Below are 13,669 nucleotides of genomic sequence, written 5' to 3' on the forward strand. Positions count from 1 at the left end.
TACTTCTACACCTAATATTTTTATTGTGTTGTTCTACTTCATTTACTTTGATTAATTAATGTAGAACATGTGATAGTAGAGTTGGAAGAGTCCCTGAAGGTCATCCAGCCCCAAACCCAGAATGCAGGAATCTCAGCTAAAGCACCCGTGACAGATGGCCATCCAACCTCTGCTTTAAAACCTCCAATGAAGAAGAACCCACTACTGCCTGAGGGAGTCCCTTCCACTGTCTAACAACTCTTACTGACAGAAAGCTCTTCCTGATGTTTAGTTGCAGTATCTCCTTTCTTGTAACTTGAGTCCATTCGTTTGGGTCCTACCCTTCAGAGCAACAGAAAAGAAGCTTGCTCCATCTTCCCTGTGACAGCCCTTGATATATCTGAAGATGGCAATTATATAAACGTGCTATAAAGATATTAAACATATGATGGCTAAACATACACAACCCATTCCACTGTTTCTTCTGAGGTTTGGTTTCCAGAGCCTTGATCATCTTGATTGCCCTACTCTGTACATGCTCCAGCTTGCCAACATCCTTCTTCCATTGTGGTGTCCAAAATTGGATGCATTATTCCAGGTGTGATCTGACCAAGGCAGAATAGAGTGGTACTATTACTTCCCTTGATCTGGACACTATACATCTGCTGATGCAGCCTAGAATAGAATTAGGTCTTTGCTGCTGCATCATACTGTTGACTCATGTTAAACTTGTAGTCCACCAAGACCCGTAGATCCTTTCCCCATGTACTGCTAGTAAGCCAGGTTTCCTCCATCTTATATTTGGGGATCTGGTTCTTCCTGCCTAAGTTCAGAACTTTATGTTTGTCCTTATTGAAATTCATTTTGTAACTTGGGCCCAGTTCTCCAATGTGTTAAGGTTATTTTGAGTTCTGATTCTGTCTTGTGAAAGCAACAGTCAAGTTTTGCAATGCTTGTGCCTGTAGTTCTGTTCTCTCATAAAAGGTAAAGGTAAAGGGACCCCTGACCATTAGGTCCAGTCATGACCAACTCTGGGGTTGTGGTGCTCATCTCGCTTTATTGGCTGAGGGATCTAGCATACAGCTTCCAGGTCATGTGGCCAGCATGACTAAGCCGCTTCTGGCAAACCAGAGCAACACACGGAAACGCCTTTTACCTTCCCGCTGGAGCGGTATCTATTTATCTACTTGCACTTTGACGTGCTTTCGAACTGCTAGGTTGGCAGGAGCAGGGACTGAGCAATGGGAGCTCACCCCGTCGTGGGGATTTGAACCTCCAACCTTCTGATCAGCCAGTCCTAGGCTCTGTGGTTTAACCCACAGCACCACCCCGTCCCCTGCTGTTCTCTCATATGGTGTGCAAATTCCATAATTTCAAGTGTGTTCCAAATGATCCTGTTTATGTCCTACATGCATGGCACCAGCCAGGTGAAATATTTCTTGGTTGTATTGTGTCTTTTATCGCTGTCAAAGGGTCTGTTTACATTGAGGGGGCCCTGCCCCTTGATTGAAAAGGACTTTCACCACCATCTCAAGATCTTGCCCGCAAAGGGATTATTTGTCAATGGGTATGCACGCTGCCTTGCCCCTGTGATCGGGGTTGCCTGGGAAGTGTGATGTCAGCAGGCCATGCGTACATGCCATGGGGTGTCCTGGCGTTACTTGCACACACTGTGGGGTGTGTTCACATGTCATGCAGACGCCCCATGGCTTCCGCATGGGTCACAGCATGCTGTCATGCCCGGGCCCCCTCAATTACGATGGCAAAGTGGGGAGACGCTAGCATGTCCTTTGGCTTGCGCCACAATGGCCGCCATGAAATGTTGTGGGAGCCCTGCCCCTTGCTTGAAAATTTGCAGGGTTAGCCCCCACCCCCCACTTAGCACCCCTGTCACTTGGTCATAGTTTATGGCTCATAGCTTCTGAGTCCAAGAAGGTTCTTTTAAAGAGTGGGTGTGCCATTGCCTCTATCATGCCACACACTTTACTCTGAAGTGCTCTGGGACTGACCACTCTCCCCTGTACCACATTTTCATTTTATTTAATATCTGCAGCTCTGAGCTGGGTTTTCCTTGGGTGTTTCAATAAACATCCCCTTTATACTTGCTGCCCCCACAGCTCACTTTGATTTGAAAACTTAATCCCTCATGTAGGCAAGAAATAGGCCTTGTCCTGAACCCAGGCATCCTCTGATGTAAGTCCTGATAGTGCACACAGAGAGTGTTATGGTCTGGCTGGATGAGGAAGAGTGGTGGGAACCAGGAGGCACCTGAAGTTGAAGGGGACTTTGAACCAGGTTCAGACTGATGGGACAGAGAGGAATCACTAGCGGAGAGTAAGGGAGAAGGGGAGAGGCTTGAGGTAGCAGCAGGTGCTGATAGAGAAGGAGCAAGCGCTATGTCTCCTGCTCTGCAATATAGTCATGATTCAGCTCCTTCCCCTGCTCCGCTCCGAGCGCAGGAAAGGAGGGATGGGAAAAGGCTAGAATGATTAAGAAAGCTGAGTCACAATGAAAAAAATTCAAGGACAGAGGTATAAATAAGGGGGAGAGAGGACAGAACTTTAGCTTCTGCAAGTAACATGCTTATCTGATAGATGTGCCGTGTGCTGACTCCTTGATTAATGAGCAATCAATGTTATTACTGCAATCACTGTGCCTGGTTCTGCTTAGAGCGTCAGACAACAGACAGAGGGGCTTTTGTGGCAGCCTGAAAGTAAGCAAGGAAGTGCTCAATGTGAATGGACATCATACTTGCAAAAATCCACAAAACCACATGTTAACACTGGCCAAGTTCTCAGTGAACTATTTCTTCCTTCCTTTGTTAGTCAAGATGCTGGTCCTGACCACTTTTTCATGCAAGGCATTTTCTATACTTTGGAACATTCCCTTCTCTGGAGCATAATGGAACACCAGCCTTTCCATTTTCTCCCATGGCCTGGCTAAACCACTATTATTTTCACACCCATTCAGATCTTCCTGAAACCAGGTGCTCTGCCCAATCTGCAATGCAACAGATAATATCTTCTCAAGGGGGCAAAACATATTTTGTTCAATGCTTCTGCTGCACATGGTGCCACAGACCAAGCAACCCCGCTGGGACAGTGTACCATGTTATTATCTTAAAACAAAGCAATTCATTCTTTCTCAGGCAGTATCCATATGGTATTTTGAAGCCCATATGCCACAGAGAAACAGCAGAATGCTTATAAAAAACCACCCCAGTGCCAATGACAGCTATTCTATCATTTATTTATAAACGTAGATTAGAGCTGCTGGAGGGCAACAGGACAGAAGGTGATGACATTGGGTGATGATAAGTATTTTAGACTTAAACAGGTGCTTTATTTTTAAGAGGAGAACCTCCACACCTCAAGATGTTAAGTTTGCCTTTCTGGACCCTACTCATGCTGTTCCCTCTATTTTTGAAACGTTCTGCTTTGCATTGTGTGATTGACCTCTTCCACACCCAACACCAGTATTATCAGCCGGGGCACTTTCTTATTGGTGGAATCACTTCACAGTTCTTCTCACCTGTCTTCACTTCAATAGACTTCAAGGAAAAGCCAAAGGAAACACCTGCTGATGAATATGTGTAAGAACATGATTTTTATTCCTTTGGGGATAAAAGCTTCTGGTTATGTACGTACATAATAAAAAGTGTTGGCAGGTGGCTAGTTGGATTTGTAGTAGAGAGGACAGTCAATGAAATGGGACCATCGCCTGGACTCTCCATAAGTAAGAATAGGGGAGAACATTAGCTCAATTTACATTGAAAGGCACACCTAACTAATTCAGATTTCCTGAAATGTTTTTAAAACCAAAACACTGACATCCTTTGAATTTCATATTTTATCTACAGCCATATTTTTTCTCTTCTGCCCTTTCTTCCTACTCTGCCCTTCAGCAGTTGTGTCATACATTTCATCCTGTTCTCCACAAGGAGGTCATAAGAACCAGCAAATGTAAGAAAGCCCCTGCTGGGTCTGGCCAACGGCCTATATAGCCCTACACTGTGATCTCACAGTGGCCAACCAGATGCCATGAGAAACCCACAAGCAAGTCCTGAGCATTACAACAGTCTTCTCAGCTCCTATTCCCAGGAACTGTGCTTCAAAGACATGGTGCCTCCAATGGTGGGGAGAGAACATAGCCACTGTGCTTAATAGCTATATCCCTCATTAGAAATGTCAAATCTTCATTTAAAGCCATATAAGTTGTTGGCCATCACTAACTCTTGTGGGAATACATTTCATAGTTCACCTAAGCGTTTACTTTCTTTTGTCTCCCCTGGATCTTTCAACATTCAGTTTCATTGCATGTCCTCAAATTTGAATCTTGTGGGATAATGCCTTTGTGTGTTTATCCACTTTCAAAACATGAGGTCTGTCCAGCAGAAGCAGGAAGACCCACCACATGCATAATTCCTCTCTTGTTTCAGCACAGTGCCAAAGAACTACCAGCATGTCCTTTCCTTAGCCTTTGCTGTGAATGAGGTCAACGAGAACCCCAACATTTTATCCAACATCACTTTGGGGTTCCAGATCTATGACAGCTACTGTCATGCAAAGATGACTTATCAGAATACTTTGAACCTCATCTCTCATCATAGGAAAACCATCCCCAACTACAAGTGTGGTGTTGAGAAGAACCTGATAGCTGCCATTGGGGGCCTTGACTCTGAAACTTCAAGCCATATGGCCTCCATCTTGGAGCTTTATAAGATTCTACAGGTAGGAAGAGTGTGGCTGGAATGAAGACTCCACAACTGTTGTATATGATTTAGCCTTAGTGTATATTCCCAGGGCATTGGGAGGGGGAGAAGGACAGGAGAATGTTTTTGGCGGGCTAAAACAAATAAGTCTTGCTGCTTTTTTTATAATAACATAGTTATCTGTAGAAAATCATGTCAGTAATCACCAGCTGATTATGCTAAACACTGCCTCTGCCTCAAGGAAAATGATGTGACAAAGAATTCAACCATTTGCAGTAATGAATTAGTTATCTGTAGAAAATCATGTCAGTAATTGCCAGCTGATCATGATGCATATCAGTTAATATCTTGACCCTCCTCCACGAACATATCTGTTTACCTGGCCGTTTTCCTATGTCATGAAGGCTGAAATTTCAAGTGAGTGGAGCTGTGAAAGCTTGCCAAGGCTGTAGCCTGTTCTGCGCACCCCCTTCAGGCCCCAGGCCCCCTCCTAAAATCCTGTGCTGCCCCCGAAAGTAAAGCTCGCGGTACAATGGCAGTGCTGCCGCCCGGTTTTCCTGTGTGTGGCGCCGGGAGGAGCAGCTCAGTGGTGTGATGAAAATTCATCTAATGTATCCGATCCAGCACTCACCATAATGCATTTGCACTGTTCCAACCTCTCTCCCTTCCTTTTTGCCCTCCCTGTACATCACAGAGACCAAGAGGCCAAATAAGTTCCCCTGACCCACTCCACCAGCCACTACTGCCTATAAGACATGGCAAAAGTAGGGAAATGAGGAGCAGGGATGCAGAAAAGCAAATTCAAAAAACAATCCTTAAATTCAGAAAGTTATTGCACTCAGCTTGAATAAAGAACCTAAAGACACACAGATATCCTACCTGGTGATTTACTAACCCTCTGTTCTTTGCTAGATCACCTATTCTTCATTTACTCCAGCGGCGAGTGAAAAAGACCATATTTCTTCCTTGTACCAAATGGCCCCCAGTGAAGCACATCAATACACTGGCATTGTTCAACTTCTTCTCCATTTCCAGTGGAAGTGGGTTGGGATATTTGTCACAGCTGACGATAAAGGAGAAACGTTTGTGAAAAAGTTGACACAGCAGCTTTCCCAGAATAGCATATGTGTAGCTGTCACTGAGAGAGTGGTAAACCACAGTGGTTTTGGTGATAATGGGTTGATAGAGAAATGTCAGAATATGGCGGAGTCCCTAAGCAAAACAAACGTCAATGTATTTGTTGTCAATGCAGACAAAAACACCAAGACAGGTTTGCAATGGCTGCTACTGATAGGTAGAATGATGAGTATGAGTCCCATAAACAAAGTGTGGGTTATGACCGCCGACTGGGATTTCTCTTCGGAGCCATACCACAAAGATCTGGATATACAAAACTTCCATGGTGCCTTATCCTTTGCCATTCATTCCAGTGAGATTAAGGGGTTCCATCGTTTCCTCCTGAACCTAAATCCCCACTCTGAGACCGATGGCTTTATCAGGTTCTTCTGGCAACAGGCATTTGGTTGCCCATTTCTAGATGTGGAGACGGAGGAGGAATCCTGCACTGGTGAGGAGAAGCTGGAGAGCCTTCCAGGGGCTTTTTTTGAAATGCAAATGACCAGCCAAAGCTACAGCATCTACAATGCCGTCTATGCTGTGGCACATGCTTTGCATGCCATGTTGGCACCCAGAACCAAACAGGGAGAGATGGTGCTTGGTAACTATCTGAGACCTCAAAATCAATATTTTCAGGTAATGTCTAACATAGTTTCTCAAGGAATACACACTTGCATTGGTTTGGTGAAATTCAATAAGAAGTTCAAAAGCTTCTGTTGTATGAATGGAAATGTTGAGCTTAGGTTGGATGGATATGGATTGATGATTAAATCTATAAATTAGAATTTAAACCTCCTATCCAACATGTGTGTGAGAAAAAGGATGGAAGGAGGCTGTGAAGCTAGGAATTATGAAATTACACATTTTATCCCTTTTTATTTGTGTTCTGCTATTCTTTCCTCAGTTTCTACCTGTTGCTCAGAATAAACCAGGCAAATTTGTAAAAGTAAATATGTTTACTTACATTGAATGAAGGCAGCTCCTACCTCTAGGTAAAAAATGCTTCTTAATTATGAAAAACAAAATTAGTTTCTAAAATGGAACCTGAGCAGGTATGTCTCCCCTTAAAACTCAAGGGAAGCTTCAACAAATAGTATGAATTGATCCCAGCATGAGAAAACAGAAGCTTTGTAGTGTCTTCTCTACTTTTACCCAATTTACCGTTCTCTTTCTTCCTCTGTAGCTTCAACCTTTCCTGAGGAATATCTTGTTTAACAACAGTGCTGGTGACACTGTCTTTTTTAATGAGAAACATGAGCTAGAAGGTGGATTTGATATTATCAACTGGGTAACTTTCCCAAATAAGTCCTTCTTAAGAGTGAAAGTTGGGAAGATGGATCCCCAAGCACCACTGGGCAGTGATTTCTCCATTGATGAGAAGATCATTACATGGCACCAGAGTTTTAACCAGGTGGGACCCAATTGCAGCTTCTGAGGTCTATAGGTAGACATTCACCAGATTTGTTTCATCATCATGTACACCCTGCTGAATGAGTTCCTTTTAGCTGCATTGATTCTTTGTATGTTAGGGATGGGTTGTTTACATGTCACTGTAGTGATCTTGGCTTTCAGGGTTTAAAACCGTGCAGCTCTTCCCTGAAACACCATTTGAAATGCCTAGACTATTTAGTTGAACCAAGATTTGTTGACCAGTGGTAGGGGTGTTGGTGTAGTGTGACTAGCAGCAAAGTGTTAGAACTTTTGTAGTCATTCTGTGGAAGAACCTTTTGGGTGTCAGGGAATTGTACATTAATAAAAATTATAATTAATTTTTGGTGTGCTCTTTGGCTCCGATACACCTCTGCCTACGCACTGTATTTCTGCTGTTGCCATGTTTTAGATTTCATTTTTCTTAAGGTGGATTGTGAAATAATAATCCAATAATGAAAATAATGAGAAAGCCTGGGAAACACACTTCCATAATCTTTACGAGGAATCTAGCGATGAGTCCTATGCATTAGACATACCGGAAGATCAGATACAGCCATGGCCAGCAGTCTCAATAACAGAGACTCATCTGCTGATTGACCAACTAAAGAACGGGAAAGCCCCCGGAATTGACTGTATACCAGCGGAACTTTTTAAAACCAATGTGAACTGGTGGGCCCCCTTGCTAGCCTCTCTGTTCTCATAAATAGATAGAACTGCACAGATTCCATACGACTGGGGGACTTCCATCATTATTCCCATTTACAAGAAAGGCTCGAGGGACGATCCCTCCAACTATAGACCTATAAGCCTTCTGAATATAATAAGTAAATTATACGCTAAACACCTCAGCGAGAAACTGTGCGAATGGATAGAAAGAGCGAAGATTCTTGATGATGCACAGGCAGGATTTAGACAGGGGAGATCCACAATGGATCACTGCCTCATCTTACAGCGCATAGCTGAGAAATACACGTCTCACCACAATCACCACCTATTCGCAGCATTTGTAGATTTTAAAGCAGCCTTTGACTCCATCCCAAGAACCCGACTCTGGGACAAACTTAACAAGTCATCCATAGACCAACGTCTGCTGCTACTAATATACAAACTGTACAACAACACACGACTTCGTATAAGATGCAGCCAAGAAGGTCAACTCTCTAATTTCATTAGAACAACAAAGGGAGTTAAACAAGGATGCATTTTGGCCCCCTTTTTGTTCAACATCTATATAAACTCCCTAATAGATCACCTACAAGGAGCGGATACACACGCCCCAAAATTAGTAGACAAAAAACTGCCTATCCTACTCTATGCAGACGATGCGGTTATATTGTCCCAGACTCAGATGGGCCTCAAAAGAGCTCTTAACAGCTTATCCCAATATTGTAGAGAAGAGAAACTAGCAGTGAACTACCAAAAAACAAAAATCATGGTTTTCTCTAACAAAAGGAAAATATATAGATGGAATTTAGACAATCAGGAGATTGAACAAGTGACATGCTTTAAATATCTAGGAGTTATATTCCAAGCATCAAGGAAGAAGACTGCCCACATAAATTACAGCTCCTCTACAGCACAAAAAAGTACAACAGCAATCCTAAGATTCCATCGTACAACGGGAGGAAATTTCATTCCTGCTACAATTAAACTATTCGTTGCAAAATCAACAGCACAAATACTATACGGCGCACCACTCGTCTCCCTCTCTAATCTAGACCCATATGAAAAGATACAATCAGGTTTCCTTAGATCACTCCTGCAAACACCTAAATGCGTCCCAAACGCCGCCCTACGACTGGAAGCGGGCTTATACAGCATTAAAGCCAAAGTATGGATAAGAACCTTATGCACTTGGCTAAGACTTAACAACTCGCCGGTTAGACTACTTTCCCTGATGCTTCTTGACAAATTCCAATCTAGTTGGTTGAAGGGTACTCTCAGAAAACTAGCCACATATGGTCTCTCCCCAGAGTATTTATTAAGTTTAGAAAGGGGAAGGGCCAAGAACATAATCAAAGAAAGACTCAGGGACATTGAAGCCCAAAATGACTTTAATCAACTTCCGATAACTTATAAACTTCTATACAACCCCAAAGGCCCCATCTAGCAAACTATTTCAAAGTTCTAGACAACGCTAAACACCGATGGGCATTTTCCAGGGCCCGCTTTAACGCTCTCCCTTCAGCTCTTCTAGAGGGAAGATACCATAAAATACCGATCGAACAAAGATTATGTCCCTGTAACAGCAATGAAATCGAAACCATTGGGCATGTCATCTTATACTGCCCATTATATCGAGACTCAAGAAGAGAGCTGATCGAACCGATTCTGAGGAAAATACCTCGTAGTACAGACGACACCTATATCAGACACCTCTTAGCTGACAAAGAGCCCGAAATTAACAGGTCCGTGGCAAAGTACTGTTACATTGCAACAAGAATAAGATGAGCAATGATGTCAACAACGGAGTTCAAATTGTAAACATCGAAGGAACGATAATAAACTGTAGCGACACCTGAATTGAATTTTTAAAATTTTAAAAGTCAAAACCTGGTCATAAATATAAGCACCAATTCTGTGAATTGGCCATATTTCTACTGTTATTTGTAGCACAATACTACTTTTAATGTCATATTTTTATAAATTGCTTCCTGGTCACTGACCGTATTAAAGATATTTGATTTGAGAACATCCACATGCAACAAGCAGAGAAAGCATGCAATGAAAAATTGTGCTTTGTAGGAATCTTTCATTTCATTTCTGTGATTCATTTCTTTAATGGAACCAAGTTGCCACTTCTCATCTTTAAAAACATATTATAAAAGGGAAATTCATATCAGCAGATATTCACATTTTCTTTCCCTGAGCCATTTACTAGCTGAGTGGCTCAGTTGGTTAGAGCAAGGTGCTGATAATGCCAAGGTCACAGGTTTGATCCCTTTATAGGACAGCTGTATATTCCTGCATTGCACAGGGGTTGGAATACATGATCCTTAGAGTCTCCTCCAACTCTATGATTCTATTATCTTTATTGGGTTGAATATGCAGAAATATTGGTGTCACAACCATTGTAAAGTTAGTGGCGCTTCTTAATTAATTTATTTTTTAAAAAACCCTCTGGGTGCCTTATTTCAATGCAGCAGCCTATTGATGAAAAGGCAAAGAACAAACACAAACAGAATAGAATACATGCAATATCTTGTGTTTTATGGGCAGGTGCTGCCCATTGCCTTGTGTAATGACCACTGCCATCCAGGTTACAGCAGACAAAGGAAAGAGGGAGAACCATTTTGCTGCTATGATTGTACTCCATGTCCAGAAGGGAAGATTTCAAACCAGACAGGTAGGGGACTGTATGCTATAGTATAACAACTATATTGAGAACATGTTTTTTGTTAGCTATTTGTGAAAAAATAGATGCCTTACCCAATACCTGAAAAGAAACATTACTTGTCTGGTTGTCAACAGTTGAACAACAAGTATTATTCATATATATATATATATATATATATATATATGAATGTGCTTCTGTCCCTTGAGCCCAAGAGAGGGTTTAGTCCTTTTTGTTTTCAAAGCTCCTTCATAGCATAGCATAAGCTAATAATCCAAATCTTGCCTGTCCTCAAAAAACCCCTCCAGACAATGTCTGCTTGAAGTCACCAAACTCCCACGCTCTCAATCAAAGATGCAACTAACAGAAGAATCAACAGCCGTCAGCTACCAACTGCCTCCTTCTTTCCCCAATACCATTTATTCATTGTGAAATATATTTACTGTTCTTAAACCGAGGTACCACTGTACAAGTGCTTTATCATAAACAATATTGTAAATTGATAACCAGCATATCTTCTGCTTACCTCCACACCTGAAAATCTCATGGATTGCATGGACAGCAACTTACTTGATCACCTAAATTCTAGAATTTTCAATTCAAGAGTATTTTTTTGACAATATTCCTAGGTGTGTTAACTGGATTATATCAGCACCTTTAGTCTTCCTTTGACATTAAGCTTCTTTTCTGGGATATGAAATACTCTGAATATTGGTAAATGAAACTTCCTATTTTACAACCATTTCTACTGGTAAACTGTGAAACATTAATGTTTATTATTTCTCCATTCAGATAGCTTTGAAAGTTCTTATTGATGGACTAGGGATTTCTCCCCTCTAAACACACCCAAATTTCAATTCTATGCACGTGTAAACACAAACATACATTTATGGAGCTTATCATTTAGATTTAATTCTCATTTAATTATCCACGGAAAAGAATCTTCCAAAAATAGCTTACCTTAAAGACAAAACATGTTAACACTCTTAACAATTTCCTGAAAAAGATAATGTTTTGTATCATGTATTCTGTGAATTACGTTGAATTATAGTACAATGAAATTCAAGGTTTCCTGATCCTAAACCATAAATATTTGTATCTCAGTGAGACTGAAAATGCTATAACTGTAATCTTGATTTCTTTATACTGCAAGATATGGATGACTGCTTCCAGTGCCAAGAAGATCAGTATCCTAACCAGGAGAGAAACCAGTGCATCAGCAAGAAAGAAAATTTCTTATCTTATGATGCACCTTTAGGCATCAGTTTGGCTCTTTTGGCTCTGGCTTTTTCTGCAACTACATTATTGGTGTTTGGAATCTTCATCAAACATCAAAACACTCCCATTGTCAAAGCCAACAACCGGAATCTCACCTACACCCTGCTCATCTCCCTCCTGCTCTGCTTCCTCTGCTCCTTGCTATTCATTGGGCGCCCCCAGTTGCTGACCTGCAATCTACGACAAACTGCCTTTGGTATCATTTTCTCAGTGGCTGTTTCTTCTGTTTTGGCTAAAACCCTCACTGTGGTTCTGGCTTTCATGGCCACCAAACCAGGATCCAAGATGAGGAAATGGGTGGGGACAAGATTTTCCATCTCTATTGTTCTTGGTTCTGCTTCTATCCAGGCAAGTATTTGTATAGTATGGCTCTGTACTGACCCTCCTTTTCCAGATCTGGACATGCACTCTCTGCCTGAAGAAGTCATAGTGGAATGCAATGAAGGCTCAGTCAACATGTTCTACTCTGTTCTTGGTTACATGGGGTTGCTGGCTCTTGTCAGCTTCATTGTGGCTTTCTTTGCTCGGAAGCTGCCGGACACTTTTAATGAAGCCAAATTTATCACTTTCAGCATGTTGGTGTTTTGCAGTGTGTGGCTTTCTTTTGTTCCATCCTACTTAAGCACCAAAGGGAAGTACATAGTGGCCGTGGAGATCTTCTCCATCTTGGCCTCCAGTGCTGGAATCTTGGGTTGCATCTTCTCCCCAAAATGTTATATCATTGTCTTCAATCCTGAACTCAACTCAAAAGAGCAGCTAAAAAAGAGAAAAAAGTAACAATCTAACTATTGAAATCATTATAGTGGATAACGTTTTAAATGTTTTAAGGTTTGTGTGTTTGGGAAGAGTTCAGCTTTCACGTTCTCTTGATATAGATGTTGCTTACACTTCCAACTTATATTTGAACTAGTTTTGTACATTTCCCCTAACTGCACTGGTGTTATATACCATCTGTACATCATCTTCATTTAATTCTCCTTCAATAGGGAACAATCTGTAAATTTTAAATCACTTTTCCATAATTTTTCCCAGTCTACCATCATAATGTTGTGACCTACATCTTGTACCCATTTAATCATAACTAATTTTACCTCTTCATCTTTCGTCTCCCATTCTAATAGTATACCGTATGCGGCCTTCAGTAATTTCACTTTCCCTTTGATCACTTCTGTTTGAAACCTAGATCTTGTATAACTAAATCCTTTCTTGCTGTCTGCTTTATGTGTTTCATATAGTTGTCGATAATGCAACCAACTCTGAAAGTGGTCTTTGATCTCATCATAATCTCTTAATTTCCATTTTCCATCATGTTCCTTTAATAAATCAACATATGTGAGCTATTTTCCTTTCTTTCTAAGTGGTTTGAGTAGTAATGCTTCATGTGGTGAAAGCCACCACGGGGTATTTTGTTCCAATACATCTTTGTATCTCTCCCATATTCTCATTAGTGATTTCCTGATTATATGGTTGTAAAAACATCTATGAACCTTCCCTTTCCCTACCATAAGTATGTGTGCCAACCGAATCTGTTGTCATGTCCTTCTAGTTCTAATGCCTCTTGCTTATCCAGGCTCATCCAGTCCCTGATCCATACCAAACAAGCAGATTCATAATACAATTTAAGGTCTGGGAGGGCAAACCTACCTCTATCTTTTACATCTGTAAGTATTTTATGTTTTATCGTTGGCCTTTTGCCCCCCCCCCCCACATAAATTTTGAAATCTCTTTCTGCCATTTTTTAAAACATTCATCTTTCAGGATGAATGACAGATCACTTTGATCTGTCAACTTAATCCCTCATGTAGGCAAGAAAGAGGCCT

At 41.5% G+C, this 13,669-nt stretch overlaps 1 protein-coding gene across 1 annotated transcript; it reads left to right on the forward strand.

The window, feature by feature from the left end:
- Positions 1-3,383: 3,383 nt before the first annotated feature.
- Positions 3,384-12,689, forward strand: LOC128399017 (vomeronasal type-2 receptor 26-like). Its single transcript, XM_053360275.1, has 6 exons — positions 3,384-3,571; positions 4,418-4,709; positions 5,603-5,839; positions 6,990-7,217; positions 10,457-10,583; positions 11,725-12,689. Exons 1-6 carry the CDS (start codon positions 3,384-3,386, stop codon positions 12,624-12,626), a joined length of 1,974 nt encoding a protein of 657 aa, XP_053216250.1. The 3' UTR covers positions 12,627-12,689.
- Positions 12,690-13,669: the final 980 nt, after the last annotated feature.

The sequence above is a fragment of the Podarcis raffonei genome, chromosome 13, assembly GCF_027172205.1.
Source record: "Podarcis raffonei isolate rPodRaf1 chromosome 13, rPodRaf1.pri, whole genome shotgun sequence".
Classification (NCBI taxonomy): Eukaryota; Metazoa; Chordata; class Lepidosauria; order Squamata; family Lacertidae; genus Podarcis; species Podarcis raffonei.